This window comes from Pygoscelis adeliae, unplaced genomic scaffold (genome assembly GCF_000699105.1).
Source record: "Pygoscelis adeliae isolate BGI_AS28 unplaced genomic scaffold, ASM69910v1 Scaffold47, whole genome shotgun sequence".
In the NCBI taxonomy this organism is placed as follows: domain Eukaryota; kingdom Metazoa; phylum Chordata; class Aves; order Sphenisciformes; family Spheniscidae; genus Pygoscelis; species Pygoscelis adeliae.
Genome location: NW_008825255.1, coordinates 2,233,194 through 2,259,169, shown reverse-complemented (window position 1 = coordinate 2,259,169; position 25,976 = coordinate 2,233,194). Strand labels below are relative to the sequence as shown.

General features: G+C 34.7%; 1 protein-coding gene across 1 annotated transcript in view; it reads left to right on the top strand.

The window, feature by feature from the left end:
* The window catches only part of SPEF2 (sperm flagellar 2), a gene marked incomplete at its 5' end in the record, with an annotated part of 86,804 nt that extends 65,388 nt beyond the window's left edge, over window positions 1–21,416 (top strand). The window contains 7 exons of the mRNA XM_009329460.1: window positions 5,340–5,446; window positions 7,425–7,607; window positions 11,092–11,184; window positions 11,841–12,014; window positions 15,063–15,251; window positions 15,375–15,503; window positions 21,333–21,416. Coding sequence (XP_009327735.1) covers window positions 5,340–5,446; window positions 7,425–7,607; window positions 11,092–11,184; window positions 11,841–12,014; window positions 15,063–15,251; window positions 15,375–15,503; window positions 21,333–21,416 — 959 coding nt within the window. The remainder of the gene's footprint in view (window positions 1–5,339; window positions 5,447–7,424; window positions 7,608–11,091; window positions 11,185–11,840; window positions 12,015–15,062; window positions 15,252–15,374; window positions 15,504–21,332) is intronic.
* Window positions 21,417–25,976: the final 4,560 nt, after the last annotated feature.

Below are 25,976 nucleotides of genomic sequence, written 5' to 3'. Positions count from 1 at the left end.
CAGTGCATTATTTCTGTCAAATGTTTGCTTGACCTCTGTAGCCTATGAATTTTGGGTCATACCTTCTCTCTATGTCTGTATGTGTTGCTACTTTTTATTCTCTTGTTGATAAGGTTTAACATGAGCTTTCACAGTTTTTTGTCAGACTCGTCCTTCAGAAGACTTTCCTACAGAGGCAGAACAGATCCATTTTCCATTGCTAATTATTAATTGCACAAATCAGTCTTCCCATAGCAAATACTCTTACAGCCAGGATATGACTAATGTACTTCACAGCTTGAACCACTTTTTTTCCCTGTAAAAATGTTTGTGAGGGTTGCAATAAGAATGCTATATCTTGATTTTTATTCTAGGAGCTGAGAATGAGAATTGCTCAGAGAAGTATCTGATTTCATAATTTTATAATTCTACATGTTCTGAATGCAACTTTCTATTTGATAATTTGCAATCAAGTTAAAGCACACCAGCAGAATATATTTCTACCATCAAGGAAAAAGCAATGATTTATATGAAAAGATAGCTAAAGTGACATCATTAATGACCCTTCTTAGTTCTTCTAACAGTGATGAAGATGAACTAGAAATAATCTGGGAGAAATGGCTGTGAGTTCATTCACCTTTAAATCAACCCTTTTCTAAATCAAGATCAGCTCTCTACTTTCAATATAAAACATGTCTAGTAATTGCAGAAGGTAGACTATACACACACACAACACACATATAGTCTTTATTTGTGTGTCTTGCATATATATTCATGCTACTTTTAGGTTTAAATAGCATGTCAGAAATAGAGTAGGTTTTGAATGCATGCCTCATTAAGGGATGTTAGTCCACTCAAGTAGAGTTAATCTGTAGGGATCAGAAAGAGATCAGTACTGTGCATTATATGGTTAATTATAAAAGATCGATCATTGAAATATCTTCATTTGTGATTTCTCAGATAACAAAAATGTTTAGTTATACTTTACCTAATAAGCAACAGGATATATATTATACAGAATACCTTATTAGATATGTGGCATTGCTAATTCTAAGGATTTTCTCTTAAGTCACATAATGCCAAGTTTTTTCCCTCAAAGTTTTCAAATGGGAAGATTTTAACTATGATGAGATTAGAAAAAGTTTGAACATGTGTCCCCAGAATGTCCAACAGCAGAAGACAAAAACCAAAGTAACGAACAAAAGTATATTTAGAATCTATAACACTGAAGTCATGTCCATGATGCATGGGAGCAGCATCACATTTTTAGTATTTGGATTGAAGACAATGGATACATTGTCCTTGGAAAAATACTAGCGAAATCTTAGTATCATAGCAAGTAGTTGGAAAGCGGTATCAAGAAGCCATCCATGTCTAAAAATGGGATCAAGTTTAGTCAGACAATCTGTGTCCAGTATTTGCCCCTCATTCTTTTTTGATAAACTTTTAAAATAGTCCATTGTAGAATGCGTGGTTTGTTTTCCTTAGTGCTTTGGTGTCCTTCTGATTATATGGTTTGATTACATGGTTTTGTACTACTATCTGAAATATTTTTGCTGCAAATAAATTTTATTTCCTATCATTCTTCCTAATGGCAGCTATGGAGAGGGGGTTATCCCTATCCTCTTTGTAACATTTGGTTTTAACTGGAAAACTACTACTATGTTTTCTCATAATCTTCCTTTCATAGATGAAACTAGCAGAATTCCTTCAACCTTGCCTCTCAGGACATGTTTTCTAAGCCTGTGATGATTCTTGCTGCTTTCTTCTGGGCACTCTTTCATTTCCATACATCCTTCTAGATCTGCAAATTCCAAAATTGTATGCCAGCAGAAGCCTTAACAGCTGAAAAGAATACAAGGGTTATTTCCAGTGTCTTCCCATGTACTTTCTGGCAATACTGTAATCTGCCGTAATCCCTAGAGCATTTTCTACAGAAATTTTACTTTGGCAGTAAGATTCCCATTGTGACATCTATTCAGTTCATTATTTCAACCCAGTGTGGCACTTGACATTTATTCTTATTGGATAGTGTCCTTTTTATCCTAGATTATATACCCAATTTGTAAAGTTCACTTTGAATTCTAATCCTGTTCTCCAATGCGCTTGAAATCCTTTCCTGATTGGTTTTATCTGGAATGTAGTAGTGTATTAATTTGTGCAGTCTGTTTCCTCAAAGTACTTTGATCTGTTTCCAGTGAAATTTACTTACTGGTCTTGACCATCTCACCAGTTTTTCAAAACCTTTTTGAATTCTGATTCTTTTTCCAAAATACTTGCTATCCCTTCTAATTAAGTGTTTCTACACATTTAATAAGTTCATTTTCTATTCAATCTCCTATATCATTCAACAAAAAACTGTTGAGTTTGGTTTCTTTTTTTTTTTTTGGACTTAAAAAGATTTTGTAAAGAGCATACCTGTTTTGAAACCAGTCTTGTTAGGTGGACAAAGCCGATTCGGGGAATTGTTTTCCCATTCTTTCCCAGAGGACGTTATTTCCTTTTACCACTTGCAGAGTACCATTTGCAGACATCGGTGTTCTTTTCTCAGCACCATCTGTGTAGCTGCCCACTCATAGCATCTCTCCATGATTATAAGGCATTGGCAACCCCTGAGTTAAATTGATGAATCACCTTCTGTCTTGTAATATAATCAGATACTCAAAACCACTTCTATGCTCTGTAATATAAAAACAAATACATTAAATATAGACAAAATATTTAAAAATACATTGAGGAAAGTTATTTTATAGCTTTTTTATATGCTTATGAGGGATTTCCTCTCTCTCTCTGAGACTTCCTCATTCCTCCTAGGTATGTCATGAGGAGGAATTAGGTCACATTCCATTTGAAGTTTTTGAACTATTATAACTTTTTGAAGACACTTTGGAATTGTCCCACATCAGATGTTTCAGGAGGAGATAGTAAAGTAAAACAAATTACCCTACAGCACATCAGCAATTCTATAATTAATAGATAGAAAGTAGCTTAGCTCTGAATGAAAGAGAGGGTTGTTTCTTTATATTTACCACAGATGAAGAAAAATGGGTAGACACTGCAGACCTGACAGTGCTTAAATATCTCACAATAATTTATGTTTGCCATAGACTTACATCAGCTGATGTCAAATTTACCTGAAATTTATGTTCTAGCATGTTCTACAATCCAATCAAAGTTCTATAAATTGTGATTAATGTTTTAAACTCCAATCCTTTAATCCCATTTCATACATTATCTCTTGATTCAAGTGCTTTAATTTCCTTGCCTCTCAAATACTTTTTAGGTATGTTTCTGAAGTCAGGTAGCCTTACAAAAAGTGACGTGAGGCTATTAGTATCCTTTTAGAATTTTGTGCCGAAAAACAAAATTCAGTTTTGTTCTAGGAAGCCAGAAACTCATAGGAAATACATGAACAGCATTTTTTATTGTCATATAGGGAAATCATAGTAGGAATTTAACAGTTTAAACCATACGACAATGTGAGAGAAAGAAGTTAGATTGCCAGAGTGATCAGATGTGGAAAGGGAAATGTTCAGTAAAACATGAAATAAAAATTATGATAGCTGGGCTTTTCATGGTAAAGCACTAGACAATCTGAGACTGCAAATAAGATGTAAACATTTTTCCTGTTATTTTAATATAAAGTTTTCACTGGCTTCTTAGTGGACCATAGCCTATTCTCCCCATGAACCACTAGAAAGTTACCTGGTTTATTGAATCTTCTGTGAAGTTTTCCAGTAATGATACTTCTGTGATGTAGGCTTTATTGTGCTGTATGGAAATCATCTGATTCTTGTGGCTTGAAGTTCTTATCAAAATGCAAGTTTCTGTTTACCTTAAAATTATTAAATCAGCCATCCAATCAGCTGTTCAGTAAACAGCCTAACACATGATTTTTAGAAGATGTTCTTTCTCAAAGTAGATACTCAAAAACCTTCAAGAGGTAACATCAGAGCACTGTTATCAGTCTGCCAGTATTTTTCCCCAGCTTTTGCCTTCATGCTGAAATTTATGGTAGGGCATAAGGCTTCAAGTCCAGGCGTTTCTCCCTTCCTTCTTCCTGTCCCAACAGACTTTAATCTTCCCCAATCTATTTTTTTCCTCTTCATTCCAAGCTTATATATGTATAGGATTTCTCTGCTGTATTAAGACATGCTGAGGGCATTACTCCTGGCTTTCCTGATTGGAGGCATGGAAACAGGTCTACAGAGGTTGCAGTCTATTAAGCCAAATTGGCAACTTGATTTTGAATACTGACATTATGAAATTAATATTCAAACACATTCTTAGTATTCTTACCACTTAAATATTTCTTCATAAAATTAACAAATTTCACTTCACTGTTCCACTTCAAAGAAAAAAGTTTGTTAGCCATAGAATGTGCACAGCTATGCCTTTTCAAAAGGACAAGAAGTTTGGCTGTAAGAAGGAAAAGAATTAAGTCATGCCTTCCGGTATTTCACTGATTGTGTTTGCTTTTAAAGGTAATCTGAAAATTTACTGTTTTGATGCTATAGAAGTGTTCATAATCTGACCAAATCAGCTTTGCCTCTCAAAATTTAGATCATTTGAAGCTTATTTTACATTTTTTGTTATTACTGCAGAATTTTCACAGTGAATCCTCACTGAGCCAGCAAGGTCCATTTCTGAAAGAAAAGACTCATATCTGTCTGTTAAATTTTGGTATACATCATTTTGTGTTTTAATACTGTGCATTAAGTTTGAAGTTTCTATTTGCTTATAAGCAAATCCATGCCAAACAAATAGGTTTTGTTGCATTTATTTATGTTTATCTTATGATTTCTTTAAAATAAAATTGACAGAGCTATTTATAACGCCCACAAGCCAATTCTGAGAAGCTTTTTAAGCAATTCAATTTTGTTTCAAAGTTTAACAGATAATGGTCTGTGTTTTCCATCCTATTCTCTAACACATGCTTGCTTTCAAGAGTACAGATTTATGATTGATTACAATAGAGCACAGTGAAAGAAAAGGTTGGTAGGTATTCAATAGACAGAATATGTGTGTGATTGGTATTTGTAAATTGCTCATTAACTGTCAGTGTAGACTGTGTGAGGATGGGTTAGTGATCACAATGCAGATCAGGACAAGTATCAAAAGAATTGCAGTGTGTTGGAATATTTGACATTTTACTATTAGACAGGCCACACATGATTCATTTTAAATGAGAAAATTTTATGTTTAGCTTGAAAGATATTACCACTATCAATAGTACATAATAGCAAAATAAATAATTTTCCCATATGGCCATTAAAATAAAAACATAGATTTCCTTTAAAAAAAATTTCTCTTTAGAATGGTAAATATAATTTTTTTATATATTGACTTTCTTTTATTAGGTTTTATACAAAAGAAAGTATTTATTGACATTTTTATTGACTTGATTAATTTGGATCTTGGAACAAATTGCCTTCCTGATGCATGGATGAACTTAATGCTTCCAGATGTAAGTTAACCCCTATTTTCATTTTAACTGAAGTATTGGTTTGTGTAGAAGATGCAGCATTGTCCTTTCTATGATAAAGTCAAGAGTATAACTATTATAGGGCATTATCGACTTTTCCTTAAAATTCTTCTGTTTCACTAGAGAAAGATTCTGGAAGCCACTGTGCCAGAAATAAAATGCTTTTGTCAGCATGATATTTATTTATGTTTTTGAAATTATATCAGTTCCTTAGACACCATTGAAAATTCATTTCCAGGAGTTAAAATAAGACTGTTTATGTTCGTCATTCCAAGACACGAGAATAAAATCTGGAGCTGTATGACCTTAAACTTATTTATCCAAGAGTTTCAGATTTAGGAACATGAAAAATTATAATTTAGTCTTTCCAGATCTTCCATCACTGAATTCTCTGATTAATTTTACTTTCAGATGTTGCTGGTAGACCTATGAGATGAAAAGGTTTACTTTTTTTAGCATATTTTGATAATTATTTCTGACAGTAAGCCATGATTCACATTAAGATTTTAATTGGATTTTACATGACGGAAACAGCTTTATTCAAATATTCTTCACACAGATGAACTGCATGAGTAAACCATTTTAAAGTTTCTGAGTGATGGATTTCCACTGAGTTTAGTGAAAACTAGGCACTATATCATCAGTATATAAAAATCTAATCTTAGCACAGAAAATTAATTCTATTTATGAGTTTATTTATAGTTATAATTATATAATTATAGTTATATATAATAAATATAACTATATATAGTTATATATAGTTATATAATTATAATATAGTTATAATTAATTATAGTTTATGAGCCAAACATTGTTTATTAATCGATCACATGTGCATGTATCCCATGTTCTTTATTCTTCAAGAGCTTTTAGTGCTTATAAGTACTATTTTGATTTTAATAACAGAACTTCCTTTCCTTAAAAGCACTGTTTTAAAATGAGACTTTGAAATTTATAGTGAAAGCAAGCACTTACATACAAAAGGAAATGCATGAAGCATGATCTAATGTATACATTTATTCTGCACAAGCTATTCTGAACTGAACTTGCCATTTCATCATTGTGTGACTTAATAGAATTTCAAATAAGTTTTCAAATTATAATAAGTGGTACTGTATCTGCCAATGTTAGGGCAGATGACATCCACAACATTACCAAATTGTCTCACTCTCTGTTGCCCCAGGCCCTTATTCCTGTAAACACATTGCTTCCTTCTTGAACTCCTGTCTGGAGCAAACCAGGCACTTCCCTTGACAAGGAAATCTGGGTGTGGGGCAGAAGATAGTGTAGAGGTGCATAGCAGGGTCTCACCACACCAGTAGTGCAAAAACGAACTGTGCCAATTTTGCTCCTTCTATCAGATACAGCCTTCGCAATGCAGTGTCAGGAGATCTTACATGTGTTCTCCTATTTGTGTTCTGTACTCTGCTCTGCTATCCACATATGTCTTCAGTGGTAAAAAGACACATGCAGCAAGCTGCAAAGCAGCTTTTCTACTACTACTTTTTTCTAACTGATAATTATGCCAGAAGAGAGAAAAGCCATGTGGTGGACACCTTTAGGAGTAAGCAAAATAGGGCCATGGCACAGGCCCAAGCATTTACTAGATTTTGTACTCATGCTGCTGAACTGACAATAAGAATTGTCAGTTCAATTCTTAGCACTCTCCGAGATGGAGCATGGTTCAGAGGTTAGCATGTACTAAGGGCCGTTATCCCTATTTAGGGAGTCAGAGTATTTATTTAGGGGGGTATCAACTACAGATGCCAATTGGCCTCAGTGACAGACAGTGGTCTGTGGCCTGTTTTGTTTAGTGAAAAATGTCCTTTATACATCTTTGAAATCTCACTGCAGAACCTTGTCCATCCTAACCAGGAAAAAGACCTAAGGATACATGGTATATAGAAAGTGTATGTTTATGCATGCATATTTGACAATATTTATGGTTTTGTTTTTATAGCTACAAAATCTGGCATCTGCATTCACAGTGAACTCAGAACTTACTGACTGGCGCAGATTCTTGCTAGCAGCAGCACAGCCTTGGCCAGTGCCATCTGTGGCACAACTTCTCAAAACGCTACATAGCTTCAAGTCTGTTGATGTAGCTGGATCAGGCTTTGTTACACAGGAATACTATATGCAGGTTATAATTCTTTTCTCTTTTGAATAATATTCTTTTGTTAAACTCTCTGAAGTGAATGATGTATTGCTGGGTTTATTCACATTCAGAAATTCAGTCTGAATTTTAAATGTTTTGGTTTTTGAGGGTGCCTTCTAGTGAAAATTGTCTTCAGGAAATTGAAGGCCTAATATCTATCTTATCCATACTTCCACAAATCAGCCTAATTAAGCTTACTTTTTACTTCCATTTCCTACTTGCCCCGTAAATTAATTTCAAGTGAAAATCCTTCCTGTTCTAAAGAAACTATTCTGTGAGCACTTTGACTACTATTAACTTGTTTGACACCGTATCTGTAAGACAAAAATTTGTTCCAAACAGAAATGAGTGTTTTAGTTTGGGCTCACCAGCTCTACTTTAACTAAATATTTTGAGAATTTTTCCAATAAGGAATTTTTGTGAATGAAGATTGTTTTTCAGACCTTCAATACATGGAAAATGATAAAATTCTTTGATCTGTTCTTTTCTCTAAACACAACTTCTATTTGAGCCATTGCATAGTTCAGTAAGGTTTTTCAGGAAGCAAGTTTCATGAAAGAGTATTAAGAATACATTTTTCTTTTAGCTCATTAAATTTTCACTTCCTTTTACTTTGGATTTTTGATGATACTTAGGATAACTGCTGGTTCACTCTTTTAATGTGTACTAGCCATATATTATATGTATATTATATACAATATATATAGATATACATATATATGTAGATATCAATGTGCGTGCATGTATACACAAAAGTTCTACAGTTCTGTCAGTTTGTATTTGTTTGGTGATACTAAAATAATTTTCAAACTGTTTTAAATAAATTTCATAGAACCTTTATTGCAGTTTATTTTCCGATCACCTAGTATTAGTTTTCTTCAAAAATTAAATAGAAGCTGTGTTATTCCAGAAGGCTGTCAGTTTCAGAACCACTTTGATTAATTTAAAACTTCCAGGAGTGCCTGCCAACCCTTACTCAGCCCAGACTTGCAAAGAAACAAATTCTGCAAAGCCAGAAAACCCACAAAATGTGCAGGTCTATCTGCATCTATTTGTCTATTGATGTGGTAATCTTTACTGAAGTGTGAGAGTTTAAAAATAAGCTAACAGTTACAAGACATGCAGACTGTGAATGTACATTTTTAACTCAGGTTCCTAGTTCAAATATAATATTAACTGAGCAATTCATTTACTCACTTCAGGATTGGAATTGGCTCACATTCAGTCAATGATAGTAAATATGCAATGGTGTATACTCATTTGTTTATAGACCTACCCCCTGTTAGTTCTTCCAAACTTCCATGAGAGTGATGAATCTGAACCTGCAGTCTCATACAGTTACTTAAAGACTAAAAAGGACTAAAAAGTTCATAAACACACAGGTAACTCCACAGCTGACGCTCCTTTTTCAGGAGAGGACTGTATAGGTATGCACATAACTTAGGTGCTCAAGACAACATTATGGGAACCTCTGGAGACTATCCAAAGCAACTCAGTTCAACAGCCTGCATTGATCTGAAGATTTTGCTCTGCGACCAATTCATATTGCAAATAAAAGTTGTAATGTCTGTCACCCCTATTTCATGTTTGCAAATATGACCAAAACTTTCTTCACTTAAAAACCTCATGAAAACCCTGTATATCTTCTATATATGAGGTCCTACAGTTCATGTTAACAACGGTACTGTGGTTTGGAATATTTGCATATAAGTTATGAAAAGAGCAGGAACAGAATTTTTCAGACTTAAGTAAAATTTAGTCCTCTAATTTAAAATTAATTGATAAGGAACACCTGAATTGTTTTTATTGCAGTGTTTGTTGTATACTTTTGGAGCAATTCATGGCAAATTTTATGAGGTCAATACTTGTTTCATTTCTTTCTTATTCATTTCCTTCTTGAAAAAATAATGATTCATGTTCTGTGGAGCATGGTGCACTAGAGAATTAATGAGTCAGTGCAGTCCATAAAATCAAGGAAAGAGCAATAGCAGAGAGTTAGTAAAATAATTGTTCATCAATTGTTATCATTGATATTATAATTATATCATCTACAGCAAAACATCTGATATATTTCTGGTAAAGATCTCAAAGGCAACATGAAGTCTATTTTCTTGTTATTAATTTGCTCAGTTTTCCCAGGTAACTCACACGGGGAAAAAGCAGTAAACTATCTTTACTAATTTCTTTTCCTTCCTGAAAGTCTCTTGGAACTTCCTGTTTTGCCCTATTTCATTATCTTGCTTTGTAAGGAAAACACATAATAATAATAATAATAATAATAATAATAATAATAATAATAATAATAATGCAGTATTTTATATAATCAAGAATGTAGTAATTCACCTGAAATGTGGAAAAGGATGTTGCTAATGAAATTTATAGCTTTGTTACAATATTTTAATTTAATGCCTACACTGAAAGGCTGTTGCATCTCTTATAACATCTGTGATTCATGAAGATTTTCAACTATTTGAAATGTTCCGTATTAGTCTATTAATCTGATAGGGAATATACTGAGATGTTTTCAAATGTTAAAATCTTTCAATAAAAATGGAAACAAACTTTATTCTCTGTTTAATACTGAGACTTACATGCATTCAAAATGTCATGAAACTTTATTTATTTTATTTTACTGTCTTAACAAGAAACAATGACAAGCAATGTTCATTGAGAATAACAGGAAGAACCTTCCACTGGGAATCTGAGGTGCCCCAGCTGGCCCCTCTATTTGCACCTGTACTAGTAAACTACACAGTGCTAGGGAACAGCCCCAGGTAATGGTACCCAATTGTCCATACAGTGACATTGTTTGTACAACCTGCCATGGTTTAACATGGGCCACTTCCAAGCAAGTGGATTTTTCTCTAGGCAGCCTGTTCATGGCTATCCTGTTTTAGAAGGTAAAATCTAGCTGATATTTCCTGTGTGTTGGGTCTAGTATTGGAAAATTGGTTCTGGGCACTGTTATTTTACAGTTGTAGGTATAGTTCTGTAGGTATTACAGGACACTAAGTCTTGTTGTTGGGAGCAGGCAAGCATTGGAAGAGCCATGCGTCTGTCCATTATACTGAAGTGTGTGGACAGTTTCTTCCAAAAGTACAGTTAAGACAAAAGCTATGGGGTAGCAAAGGATACCCTGAAAGGAAGAAACATGGAACACACATAGAAACTCTGCATCATATTCTGCTTCTTTGGCAGTGTAGGTCTACAACTACCTGGTTAATTTTCACTTTTTTCAAGAGCATAGAGTCACTTCTATCCTACTCCATTTTCAGTAATTCCCAAAGTATCTGTTACAAAGTACAAACAGCTACTTAATTATTCTGATGTCATTGTATATTAATAGCAAGTTCAGCTTGATTAAGTCCGGGAATTAAACTCTTAGTAATCTGTCTGTTGAACAATTATAGAGCATAAAGACCACTTTATTTTAATGTGTGAAAATAAATTACTTTTTTTTTTTAATCAGGTTGGCTTATGGTTTAAAGGAAATGAAGATCTAAGCGTAACAAAAAGTTGCACAGAACCTTTGCCTTTAGATAGGCTAAGACATCTCATAAAGGTAACTTTTAAAACATAGGTATTTTGAAGAGACGACTCACTATTCTAACCTGAGAGGTCTCATTCAAATAAGTTTCTTGGGACTCTTTTTTTTCCATAACTGCTGCAATGTTTCAGTGGTTTTTGAGGTCAGGTGGTGCTTTAGAATATGATTTCCACATATAAAAACTCAAAGCTAGAAATAATGCAGAAAGGAATCTAGGAATTGTCCTTCAGTATTCTAAATCATAGTCTACTCAGAAAGACTTAATTATTCCTGTTCTCCTTTGAACTGCATTAATTTTGCTACATAGTAACGAACTTCGTAAAGATTGGGAGGCAAATGATCCCTGCATCTAAGCTCATGGCAGTGTCCGTGGAAGAGGGAGGTTATAGTGTGATCTGAATAGAAGAAAATGTTTTGGACCTATTTGTCATGATACAAGATTTTATGAATTTCTCCTTGTTCTGTGAAAGTCCTCAATCTAGAAAAGAAAATAGTACAATTTCTGTTTCCTTGAATGACTCAGATACACTTCTGATTTATCTTGATTTACACAGCCTCAACACTTATCAGCAGTCATTACTTTATTTTGTCCTTTTCTCTACTGTCTTTGATTTGTATTTGATTAAAAGTCACTTGTAGAAATTAATTTACAAATTTTTGTCCTTTTATAGTTTTTCTTCCATTTATTTGCTGATACCAGAAAAGATCCTCCTCTGCTCAACTACACTGACATGCTACTTTATTTTGCCTCCCACTCTGATCCAGTTGAAGGTGTTTACAGAGCACTTAGCATTGCAACTGGAACATATATTCATAGAAAAGAAGTGGCTTCGCTTCCATATGCGGTAAAATATTACAGTAAAATATTAGAGAATAGTAGTGGTGCTTGCAAATTCTAAATGAGCTAGGTTTCTGCATATCTTCTTATCCTGGGTAGCTCCAGTCCTTAGAAGTAGTCCCACTGACTTCATGGGAACTCTGCAAATAGTTCCACTGACTTTGGTAATAATACTCAGAAGTATTCTTCCAAAAGTCTGAAAATTTGCTTGCCAAATAATAATGAAAGTTTAACATATTTACCGGTAACTACTTATACAGATGAACAGAAGACGTTCTTTGACCTAATCTTAGGCAATTAAGTCTAGCTATCAATCTCCAGGAATTAGACTGTAGTGTGACTTATGGTATTGTTATCTAAAGATAAAAACCTGATATTATTGCTGGTCTTACTTTTTTTCCACTATGTTTCTTTGGGGTATTTAGAAGTATATACACCTTTGTGTATATACTTTTCCAAGTGTTTTGGTTTACCTGTAAATCAGAAGGATTAATAATTAATAGTTAGTTTCATATAAAATAGTTTTAAAATTATTTTTAGAGCCATGATTAACATATTGTCACATCAAATGAAGCTGGGTTTTGAACATTGTTAGTATTTCTGGAGTATGTTGTTATTTTTAAAGGCTCAAACCTGCCATTAGTGCACTGCATGTATCAGGTACTTATTATTGAAGTATAAGTCATTTTTTGAGACATAAAATATACATCTGTACCCACCTTGGAAAGAGCACGCTCTTCTAGGTAATAAACTGTTTCACTATGTTGTCACAACCACAGTGACTCTAGCATTTGCCTGATACTTAAAATACAGTTGTGCTCTCCAGAAACAGTATAGAAAGGGCATTATTTACCATACAGTGTAATCCTATACATATTCCTAATTACATTTTATCATTTCAAGTGACAAAATATATTATTGTATATTGTATTTCTAACTCTGACATCATTGAATATAAAGCAACACAACCTGTTCTCCTCCTTACTGTTTTCTGCTTGGTTTGATCTGTTTGGTTGGGACTTCTGTAAGATTGTAAGTAACTGCACTGGCATTATCACCTATGTGTCAATGACTTCTTAAGGCTGTGAGTCACAGGTGAAGGGAAACATTTCCCTTCAATCTAGGATGAACAATGTATCTCTGAGGAGCAAGAGTTATACCCCATCCAACCTGAGAATTTTCTCATGCTTAGTTTCCCACTCAATGTATTGGCTTTGTGAATCTGTGCTATGTCTGATGTATGTTTCACAATGTATTTTGTGTGCCTAATTCATCTTGGGGAGTCCCTTAGAAACCTAGAAATACCTAAGAATTAGATGTTAATTAAGATCTTGCATGTGTGGATTCTCTTTGACTTTATAGTTGTCTTTTATAGGTTGGTGCTCAGAATTGCAGGACTGATAGAACATAATTTTAATCTTTTTTTTCTTCTTATGCCTTGTGTTCCATATGTGTACACTTTAACAATAATGTTGAATACAGAAAAAAGAGAACAAATAAAATCCTGTTCCACTGAAGTGAATGAGTTTTCACCACTGGCTTCAGTAGGGCCAGCTTTTCATGCAGGATATTCAACAACCACAAGGGGGCAAAAAGTAAATTATGAGTTGGTATCATGTCATGTGTGAGTAAAGATCCATCAGATAGAAAAGACATAGATCCCTGAAGACATCTAAAGTGGTTTTCAGCACCAAATTAAAAACCTAAACCTTTGTCTACCTGTGCCTCTTCACATGTGATGTAAATATCCCATTTCTCACTACAGGTACTGGAAATCTAGTAAATATCAGTGGAATATTCATCAGCAGACTATAAAGAGCTATCCAGCTCTTCTCAAAGAAGTTTTGTAATACACCTTAGATAGCCAGCTTATGAGTAGGTGCTTACACAGCAGCACCTAATTTAAATTGGCTCTTCTCTTTTTCTTGTTCTGTGCCCATAATTGTAATGATTTTTCATTGGTAGCTGCCTACAGAAGTACGTCTGAAACTTTAATGATGTTAATAGGAGGAGATCAGACAAACATATTTTAGAGACTTTTGTTACTTTTACTAACATCATAGCAAAGACCCTTTCACTTAAAATGCTTAGCTTTTAAGTCTCAATAATTTTGTTATTGGTTGTGTAGATTTTATAGCTAAATGTAAATGGTGCAGTGGGAGACAGGAAAACCTGAGTGCTGATATTTGTGTAATCTCCACCGTTGAGTGTTAAAAAGGCTGTATCAATGACTCTGCTCCTCCTGTGTTGAAAAAGACATGTATTAAGGCCTAAGACGTAGCACAAGTGTAACAATCTCAGCAGTCTCTCCCTCCTAATGAGGAAAGAAATGGTATGTTCAATTAAATGCGATTTCCTGTTGTTGTTAGTGGTTAGTCTACACATAGGCCTAATCTAGTCAAAGCATTGTTAACCTATATGAGGTCTTTTCTCATCTTTGTGCTTGCAAATCTCTACAGCAGGGTTTTGTTTTTTTTTCTCTTTGGCCATTTCTAATAACCCCACAAAGATACCTCATTGCTTGTTTAGAGTAAACTTCTAATTTTTCTGCATAAAGCCTTTCTCATCTTTTTCTGTGGAGAGCTGGTAAGCCGATGTTGTTAGCCAAAATAAAATTCTTGCAGTGACTCCTTGATTTGGACTAGAAAATTCATGCTGCTTTTTTCATGTGAACATCGAAAATTACCAACTTTACTCCTTATACAAACACAAAGTTCTTGGTAGAGTACTGTAATTTGTAACTATTAAGTATTTCTATGTTTTGTTGCTCTGAAGAATATTAATTTCTCAGTGGAATGTTGGCCACGTTCCTGGAAAAAGTTGTTTATTAAATTTCTACTAACACCAACATTATAGATATTTCTGGACTCTCAGGATCTATTCCTTCATCCTATAATTCAGTAGATAATTTTGTGTGAGTTGATGATTTTTGTTTTGTAAGAACTGAAGTTTGGAAGTATAATCCACTGATCCTTAATGAATGTCTAACTGAAACAGATGACCTACTGACAGACTATTTATCACCAAGTATTATACCTACGCTTTATTTTCTTAGGCTTTTCCTTATACCAACATAGTGCCAAATGAGAACACTTTAATAGAAGATGAAAAAGAAGTCTTGGATTACAAGGGTGAAGGAATAATTTCAGTGGCAACTCTACTCAAAGTGTTTCACACTGGAGGAAGTAAAGGTGAAGATAATCATAGATACAGTAATCTGGAGAAGGAAGGCTGCTATGATAAGGTAGGCTGGTTGATTCAAAGGTTTTGTGCCTTGCATTATATGTTAAATAAATACCTGCTGCAATCTTTGCTTTTCCCCAAATTTTTTTAAACACTTAATAAATTGCCCACATATTATTTTTTCTTAAAGCATTTCATCAAAATATACAAAGAATTAGGCACTGAAGATCTGACACCCATTCCAGTTGCACTCCTTTTGAAGCATCCTTTCATTCAAGACTTGATCAACAGGTATCAAGAATACAAGCTCCCTGTAAGTATTGCTTTCTGGGACCAAGAACTTTGTGAGTACATATACTGAAATTTGCATTATCCCAGAAATGTAAATGTGATTAATTTAGATACTGCCAATTTGCACTGTAGACCAGATATACAGCACAGCAGGTTGTAGATTAGATCAGGTTTTTTGTTTTCCATGAAAACTCTATCCATCAAACACTGCACTGCTTTCTGACCTATTTTTTTATACCTGTCTTGCTGGCCTATAGCTGCCTATAGGTTTTCTACTGCCTCGTCACATGTGGTATTGCCTTTCCCCCAACCATAGGAAGGAGCCTGGTTGAATTTTCTTCCCAACAGGATCTTACTGCAAGACACTATGGGATATGTGATAGAACACATTCCATCCCAGGCCAACCAGGCTGCAGAAGAGGGTATGCAGAGATAGTACAGGTTCAAGTGTTCTTCCCTGCCATACTCTAGAGCTGCCCTGTTACCTGCACTTATGTTTAAATGTGCATTAAACAGTTGCACATAAGGCAAGTTTGGGCCAGAGTGTCAACCTATTAAATGTGTCGAACTATGGCAAAAATATGTGATACACGGAATGGAAGAAAATAGTGTGAGACAAGATGAAAGGATGCTTGCATTTGCATGCCCAAAGATCAAACTTAACCAGTCTTTACAAGTTTGAGATGTTCACCAGCAGGGGCACATAGTGTCTCACAAACTGTAAATCTGAATAAGATACGTGATACTCCAGGAGTAACTTACTATTTCTTAATTATATTCATCACTTGTAAGAAGTGAAGTGCCCAGCATTTATTATATCACTCATAATCATTGTTAGTAGAAGGCAAGATATAGGAATATAAGAAAATATTTACTCTGTCAAAGTAGAGGTTAAAAATCTATTTGCTACAATAGAAAGAGATACGAAAGGAAAATGTAAGACAAAGACAACACAACTGAAGATTATAACTATCAATGAGTATCTAGCCTGCCTATGTTAATGTCTCAGCCAATTTGGGAAGATAGACACCATGGAATGTTAGGTATTCCTCCCTTCCCTTCCCTTCCCCATTCTTTCTTCCTGACCCTTTTTATTTAATCGATTACTGCATTTCCTAATTTGAACATTTTTTCCAACTTCACTGAATTTCTTGTAACCAAAGCATTTCTTAAACTAGCTCTCTGTTCTATACATGATTCATCTCAAGAACTGTTCTTTACACAAGCACCTCACTGACTTTGCAACATCTAACATAATGCAAGCTCCCCATGAAGACCAAATGTGATGCAACCTAAAGTAACACTTAACTAGGGTGTAAACTGAGCAATGCCATATGCATATACTCTGCTATTTACAGGGAGGGGGACTTCTTTTTAAAACATTTTCACACTAACCGATAGCTGAATATCAAGAGCACAGCAGCTATTCTTTATCAAAATTTCTAATCTTCCAGTACCACTTTCAGGAGGAACTATGTTATATAGCTTAAAGAGTAGACTGTAGTATATGTTTAAAAATTATTAGCTACCATCAATCACCTATGTTATTTGTGGCTGGTAGGATATGCTCAGGGTAGTACAGTTATAAAAATTGTCAGTGTATGAGAAAAGGTGTAGGTGAGAAACTATCGTATATGAATCTTGGCAGTAGCTGAGGGTTTCAGCGCACATCCTCTAGCTCAAAGGAGTTTCCACAGCTTGTCTACCAAAGACATATTGGTATCATTGCATTTAAATAATACATTTTTCTACTTATTTAGCAGATTCATTTGGTGCCTGTATTTCCTGACTTGACAGTTAGTAGATGCAGAGCTTCACTTTTCATTTCTAATACTTAAAATTTCCTCTTGCAAGGGCTTATACTGACTGTATCTCAAATATAGTGCTCTATGGTTTCTATACTTAAAAAGAGAAGATTATATTCCTTGACTGTACTGGTAAATACAGACTGCTGTTTTATGCATGAAATGAACACTTCACAGTCTTACTTTCAAATTCTGACTAACTGGGGAAGAGCTAAGACCACAAGTTCTTACTCAACTTTACAGAAAATTATTATATTCACTAGCAAGCAGGCATAGAGACCCAGTGGCCATTGTTTTATGTAGGTTAGGATTCTGGTCTAAAACATATGTACTCCAGGAATGGTTTTCCTCTGACAATTCTTCAGAGAACTATATTTGGTGAACAGGTGAACTTTTTTCTTCCCAAAACATTTCCAAAGTAAGTAAACAATATTTTTAGCATCAATTATTTTTTCAGAGGTGCTCCCAAGACTATAAAAATCTCTATAAAAATTAAATTCAACCACAGTGCTGTTATTTTGAGATCTTTTACAAGATAAATATAGCAAGTTAGGGTGTGGTTTCTAAGGTTAAAATGTTTCTACTACTGCAGTCATAAACAGTGGAAAATAAAATGTTTTGCTGAAAACTATAAATGGAATATCTAGCTTACAATTTTTTAAATTTGAGTTAGGGTACCTGATTCCTTTGGCCTCTTGATGACCTGTTCAATTTTAACCAATACTATCTCTGATAAACATATTTTCTCCAGGTGAGATATGTTCTTGCCTTTTGAAGGGAGTTTGTTTTCTCAGTTCATATACCAGTGGGCTGGCAATATCTGACATGATGATGACCTTTCTGTTGGCCTCAGTTCAAATGCCAACAAATGAATAAGCTTGGAAATTCTATTACTTTTTCTTCTGGTCTTTTCTGTCCTGATTAGAAGTCTTTCTGGTCCTGACTAGAACTTTCAAGGGGTTTGCCATTATCAACACATTTTTTTCACTTATAAGATGCAATTTATTCCTTTAGAATAGTTAGACCACACCTATATGTGAGTGTGTGTTTATGAATGTACTTCGTTACATTCTGAATGACATTGTCTTTATACATTTAATAATAAATGAGAGAATATTTTTATTAGACCAACTGATTCAGATGGAAGAAGCAAGCAATTCTGCTTTTTCCACTGCATGGGTTTGTCTATTAAGGTTGGTCTATTCAGGGGTCTTCTTCAGGCCTGGTATTATTCCTTGTTACAAATTTTGCCTTCTGTCCTGAGACTGTCACAGAAACAGTAATAAAGAAACAATGACACATTTTAGTAACTCTGCATTTTGATTGTGATAAATTTAAATAAAGAGTCTGGGATATATTCTACTTCTATAATTCTTAATGCTTGCATTAATCTGTTATTTTGAGTGGACTACATTCTAATAATTATTGAGGATAACAAGGTAGTTTGATAATTAGCATTCAGTTTGTTGATATCAAAACTATTATGCAATTGATAATGTTGTTATATTTTTTACCCTGCTTTCAAATCCTGAATAGTCCTTTTTAAAAAGCTCTAGTTTTGAAGATAGGGTTATCACGTTGTAGTTCTATGCACCTGTGTTTTGAATACTTTTAACTTTATCATTTAACAGGCCCTTGCATCAAGCTTGTTCTTTCTAAATTAATTGTCATATTATTAATGCTGTTATTGTTGTTGGTTTTGTTAATCATTGTTGTTGGTTTTGTTAATCATTTCAGCAACATTACTCAGATATTCATTCAAATAGGACTTCCTCTGAGATAGGATTTCTAATAATTTATAGTAACATGTCTTTATCAAAAAAACATTTATTAGTATGTTGAACAATTATTACAAAACCCGTCTTTACTCACAGCAGCCATTTAATATTGCACAACTCAACAAACATTCAGAACTCCGGGTATCATTTAACAAAGTAAAAATGCTTTCTGTCTAGGGAGAGTTCATACAGATTATATTCAGTAAGGCTTATGAGGTGGACCATATAGTTCATAGTCAATGCTTTGGCAGAAAAAAACACTGCTGAATCACTGTCTACTCATAAGCAGTAGTTGTAATACTTATGAAACTTGAGAAGCCTTTTTCATGTGGTGTTTTAAATGTCCCAGTGTGCAAGAGAAGGAAAATTTAACCCAGTGTTTAAATACCTAGTTTAAAAAAGAGATCTATGTTATACTTCTCTTCATCATGTATTCTATCAAAAAAATCTCAGGAAATGCAAATATACATCTTACATTAAAAAATGATAAAAGTATCTATTCATGTAACAGCTTCTTTAAACACAGACATAGTAAATCTGTTGGAGTACTATTTCTCCAGTGTTTTGAGGTTATTTAGTTTTGGTTTCCTCTGCAAAACTGGTAGTTACATAAATCTGTCCAGAGGACACTTTTTTTCGTTCTTAACAAGTTCTTAAATGCTGTTCTGTCACTCTCTTTTCTGCATCAGATTATAATCTTCAATCATGCCATTCTTAATTTTAGACTGATATTTAACATACATTTCTGTGACATTGCTAGAGCATAAAATTTCCACTTCCCACACAAATGAACACAATGACAGTATTGGACGTGTCTCTAGATATCATTTGCTCCATGATGATCAGCAGTAGCTTTCTCAAACTTCTTTTTTACAGGAACATAGACTTGTACTTTATATTTAGAACTCTTATAATAAAATGCACATTCTATCATGCCAGAAGCACCACAGTTTACTGAGATCCTCATCTGCTTCGTGTGGTAATGATAAGTACTGATAATGAACTTGCTGAAAGTTCCATTTGCTAACATTTACTTTTGTCAAACCGGAATTGAAACTCTTTTTTCTGACTCAATGTGCTGAAAAAGGCCTCCTTAAACTGAAGTATTTCTTGGAGTCAAAGATAAATGTTAGTACTACCTTCTAAAACAAAAGACTGGTAAAATTATCTTTTAACATGTTTTTTCTGTATTCACTGAAGTGCTCCTGATATTTTGCAAGGCATGTGAGGCATCATTACGTACAGGCAGTTTCTGCTTTTGAAAAAAGGCTCTATCTTCAAAATATGCACAAAATACATATTGGATTATGTATTTGAATTTAAACTAATTTATTTTATAAAAATCCTGACCATTAATTATTCTCCTAAAGGAAAAATGTGTTTACTGACAATACCAGAAAATGCTATAAAGTTAAATTACTAATTATCTTTGTATTAAACATTCAGCACATTATTTTTTTAAATCAAAAATTCCTTATTCATCCTACTTACATAATGGATAGTATTGCTGAAATTGGAAATAGAGAAGATTGTGCTAATACAAAATTATTGAAAATTAACAAATCAAACAATGTGTTATAAAGAATGCAGAACTGCACAAAAAATTAACTAAATGCAGGTATGTGTTTTTCCAAATGTTAGTTACTTATTTTCTTTTATTTCCATTTCCTTGAAGTTTGTTTAAGTTCAGGCTGATATACGACATATAAAGAAGAAACTTTATTGAAGAATTTGTCTCTGTATGTTCTGAATAATATTTGCTGGTTTAAACAACAGTCTCAATACCTCTGTTTACTGATAAGTTTAAGCCAATGCTTAAGACCTTTGCTTACTTTAAGAACTGCATTCTAACACACTGTAGTTTTGTAAAACCGCTGAAGGCAATGATTTTGTGTGGATAACATGAAAACATCGTCTCAGTGATATCAGTGATACATCAGGAACTGTTTTAGAATTTGCCATGAAGAACATTCTTTCCACAATTGTCACTGTATGTTTATGTTTTTATTAGTGTGCTGTACATACATAGTGCTTAAGCTGAATGACAGCATTGTTTTTAGTGCCCTTCTGGAAGACATCTTATGTAACCTAGGGAAAGTGTAATTTATAGTAATATATCTCCACTGAAGTTAGTTTTTCATCATAATCTTCTAGTCACTAGTTAGAAAGCTCACCCCATGGAAAGACAATCATTATTAGTACAAGTTTTAAGGTAGATCAGGCTGTGACATGAAATGACCTCTTAACATTTCATTTTCCTTTCCATAGGATATTAAAATCTTTCTCCAAAGATCTGAACAAGCACAATCAACTGATGGAAAAAACACCACGTGTAAAGACATCGATGTGTGAAAAATTGTTGCTCATGAACATTAAGAAATCTTTTTTTTTTAAGTTGGTAAGAAATGTGTCTTAGATCTCTAGTCCTCCCTTCCATGGGAAAGGATGGATTGTTTATTGTTGCGAGAGCAAAATCCCATTGCAATTACATATTTTGTGTTACTTTAAATTAAAAAGAAAAACCAAACCCAGTGAAAGTTATGGTTAGTTCATACTAAATAATCTGATGATACTTCTGAATAAAATTAAACCAGTTTCTGAACTTAAATAGAGCTGATGATAGTGTGTTCATTAATAATTGGTATAAGAACAGAGTATGTCACTTGTAAGTGAGCTAAGATATCTGGTCACCTTTTGTTATGTGTATAGTTTATTAATTCATTAATTTTTAAAGAATTAAATGCTGTAATCAATTAATTTTTAAAAACATGTTGCAATCATAGCTAATAAAATCAGTAAATGAAAACACTGTTTTCTCTAAGATCAGGATAAACTACCAAAAAGACATCGTGTACATGAAAATGGAGTGCTTGTTGACAGCAGAGATGATGAATCTTTGTTATCCAACCTTTCTATTTCTAACCTTCCATTACAGCTCAACTCTGCTACCACTAAAAATCTGCAGGCTCTTTCCCCAGTGCAGCACCACACACAGCTCAAGGGTGTGGGTGGCACAGGGTGCTGCTCCCCAGTAACCTCCCCTCCCATCATGTTGTACTGAGCAGGCCCCAAATGAAGCAGTAAGGTAGGCGCTACACTATTTGTTGTCCCATTGCTAATTCTGCACATAATATCGGTAGTCACTAGAATTTACAGTGGGGTTCCACACAACTGTTTTCAGTAATTGACTAAAAGTAATTTTTTAATCAGCACAGTGTATTCAAGGGCACCATATACTCCAGACACACGTTGCACATTTTCACACATGACAAGTGATTGTCTAAAAATGTCTATGGCACATGATGACACCTAGCAGATGTTGCCTTCTGTGGCAGATTAATCATCGAATCATAGAATCATAGAATGGTTTGAGTTGGAAGGGACCTTAAAGATCATCTAGTTCCAAACCCCCTGCTATGGGCAGGGACACTTTCCACTATACCACGTTTCTCAAAGCCCCATCCAACCTGACCTTGAACACTTCCAGGGGTGGGGCGTCCACAGCTTCACAGGGCAACCTGTTCCAGTGCCTCACCACCTTCACAGTAAAGAATTTCTTCCTTATATCTAATCTAAATATATCCTCTTCCAGTTTAAAGCCATTACGCCTTGTCCTATCACTACATGCCCTCATAAAAAGTCCCTCTCCAGCTTTCTTGCAGGCCCCCTTCAGGTACTGAAAGGCTGCTATAAGGTGTCCTCGGAGCCTTCTCTTCTCCAGGCTGAACAACCCCAAGTCTCTCAGCCTGTCCTCACAGGAGAGGTGTTCCATCCCCCTGATCATCTTCGTGGCCCTCCTCTGGACCAGCTCCAACAGGGCCATGTCCTTTTTATGTTGGGGGCCCCAGAGCTGGATGTAGTACTCCAGGCGGGGTCTCCCCAGAGCAGAGTAGAGGGGCAGAATCACCTCCCTCGACCTGCTGGCCACGCTTCTTTGGATGCAGCCCAGGATACGATTGGCCGCCTGGGCTACGAGCGCACATTGCTGGCTCATGCCCAGCTTTTCATCCACCAGTACCCCCAAGTCCTTCTTGGCAGGGCTGCTCTCAATCCATTCTCTGCCCAGCCTGTACTTCTGCTTGGGATTGCCCCGATCAATGTGCAGAACCTTGCACTTGGCCTTGTTGAACTTCATGAGGTTTGCCCAGGCCCATCTCTCAAGCCTGTCAAGGTCCCTCTAGATGGCATCCCTTCCCTCCACCGTGTCAACCACACCGCACAGCTTTGTAAGCAGTCTTGGTGAAACACTCTCCTTATTTACTGCTGAAATGGTTGTTTCTTTTTCTATATCCAGTCTGACTCTTACTGGCTTTCCTGGAAGTTGTTCTGGAATAGATTTCATAGAAATTTTCTTGTTAATAGGATGTTTGTGTTTCCTTGCAGTTTTATTCAACTTTTCCATTCTCTTGTGGCTAGTGATGGCTAACTATAAGGTGCTAACAGATAGGAACTGTTTTTTTATGAAAATTTCATGAAATTTTTAACATAAATTTTAGAAGAGTCTTTGCAATTAATTCCTCTGGAATTCAACATTGAGATGTCTAATAAATCCTCAGTTTTCAGTGGTACTCATTCTTCTTATCTACAGTTTCAAGTTCTCTGAAGACTGAACATAGCAAGTAGGTAACTGTGATTATCTGAACGCAGTATACCTTCTAATTTGCAATCTGTCAGCTGCCCAAGATGTTAGCAAATCTTGTGCATTCTACATTGTCTTACTAGTTTAGAAACATAATTAATAAGTAAATACTTCCAAGATGCCTACTCATAGCTGAACACTGCTCTGTCATTCTGGGGTATTTTTTTCTGCATTTGGCAGTACCCTGGTAACAATTACACAAAACATTTAAAGCTTCCTTTCCCTGGTTTGATTCAGCAAAGTACTCAAACATATGATGCTCTCTAAGAATACAAATAGTCCCATTGAAGTCAGCTAACTCATAGGGAACCACAAACCTTTGCCCTTTGTTGAGAAGTGCTATCTGCACAGAATACTTTTACTTTTTTAATGTATCTTTATTACTTTTTAGCCAAGTATGCGTGACACAGTATGTACTTGCATAACATTTGCTGATGTTCCTAATGAGGTTTCTAAATTGCCTGCTTGAGGTATAAAAAAATTATGTATCAAAAAAGCAACAGCAGCATACAAAAAAGAGAAACTGGCATAGTTATAGTTAGACAATGACTAGCAGGCTCACTTGTAAAATACATTCTGTTTTCTGTCATGATAAAATAATAAACATTTTGTCAGATTTTTAGAATTGCTGATTTCAGTAACGGCAGGTTTGTTTCTTTGTTGATTAAAGACAGTCAGATTTTGAAAGGAAAGTTGGTAGTCTAGTGGTAGCAGATCAAAGCATCTATATGTGATATACAAAGCTCAGAATAGAACGCAGTAAGCTTATCACTTCAGGCAAATAATGTTGTGTCTCTTCACTCTACATATTTTGTGCTAACCACACCGGCACATTGTAGCTAAGTACTATCTTAGAAACAGATGTAACTTTGTTGTGCCCCCGCAAACCATGCCAAAACCTCAACATCCTCGTTTTACTTATGACAACAGACTTTATGATGCATACAAATTAGTCTGCTTTGTTACCAGAAAAATTTCTTCACATAGCACGTACAACTTGGTCAAAATTTCATCCCAAATATTCTTGAAACATTACATATATATATTCATACAAGACTTTGGCTTTTTCTTCTCATGTGAAAATATTATTTGGATAGAAAAAACCTACAATGCAGTTATCTGCCTTTTACATGTTTCGGAATCTAAATTTTTGCTTTTGTTCCATATTTAGTTTCTTTAATAAAAGCCAGCTTTAATTACTAAGTGTTAAATTCTGACTTTGCATACTGGAGTTCTCCGTGTGAAAATAAAAAGGTATTATTTTCAGAAAGGCTTGCCTACAGTCTGTAAATCTGAATGAGGTAAAAGGGAACTTCAGCTACTGGAAATCATAAATTGCTATTTAGGTAAGGTTCTTCAAGTGTTACTCCTTTGTCATACACTGTTTATATATTTTACCTATGGCCTAGAATGGAACATAAAGTCATTACTGATAAAGTTTGAAAATAAGTGCAAGTTATGGAGCAATGTCAAATAATAAAATGTGAACTGGATTGCAAGGTGAAGTGTCAAACAGTACATATTTCTCTATGGTAAAAGTAAAGGCATAATTTAAAAAGCAAAGAATGTATGCCCTTACAATAGCAAGTTATTTTTATTAACAGTTACTACTTGAGTATAATTGAGTATTGCAGTAGTTATTCAGTAGACTTGGAGTTCCCAGCCTAATGCTGGGGCCCAGAAATGAGAGAGGTCCTTCTATTTATGAAGGGGGAATGCTGAGTAGATTTGCATTCAGATTTGGCAGTGGAGTTACAGTCATATCATGTTCCGTTTTCATATCTACACTTTAAGCAGGATATTGAAAACTGGAAAGTGTTCAAAGAACCACAAGAATGATGTGAAATCATGTCTTGTACCAGAAAATTCAAGGAACTCAGCCTTCTTACTTCATCAAAGGAAAACTTAATGGGAGTTCATATATCAGTTTACAAGAATCCATGTAAGACATCTTCATTCTGGTAGACAAAGACAAGCAAGATTCAATGGCTGGAACCTTAGGCTTCAAAGTAACATGCAGATTTTTAACAGGGAAGTAGATTAACTGTTGAAGCAGCTTGCTAAATGTTGCAGCAATTTCCTCATCACAGAGTTGTAAAATCAAGATAGATAATTCTTTTAAATCCAGTTTGTGATGAGAAACCAAGAAATAACTGCACTTTTCATGTTAAAATACATAATTAAAAACAAAACCTGAAAAATTAGTTTGGCTTTCAGTTAATTGTATGCAGCGTGTTTGACCCTGTTTCCCCAGCGTGTTATCTTTTACTGTT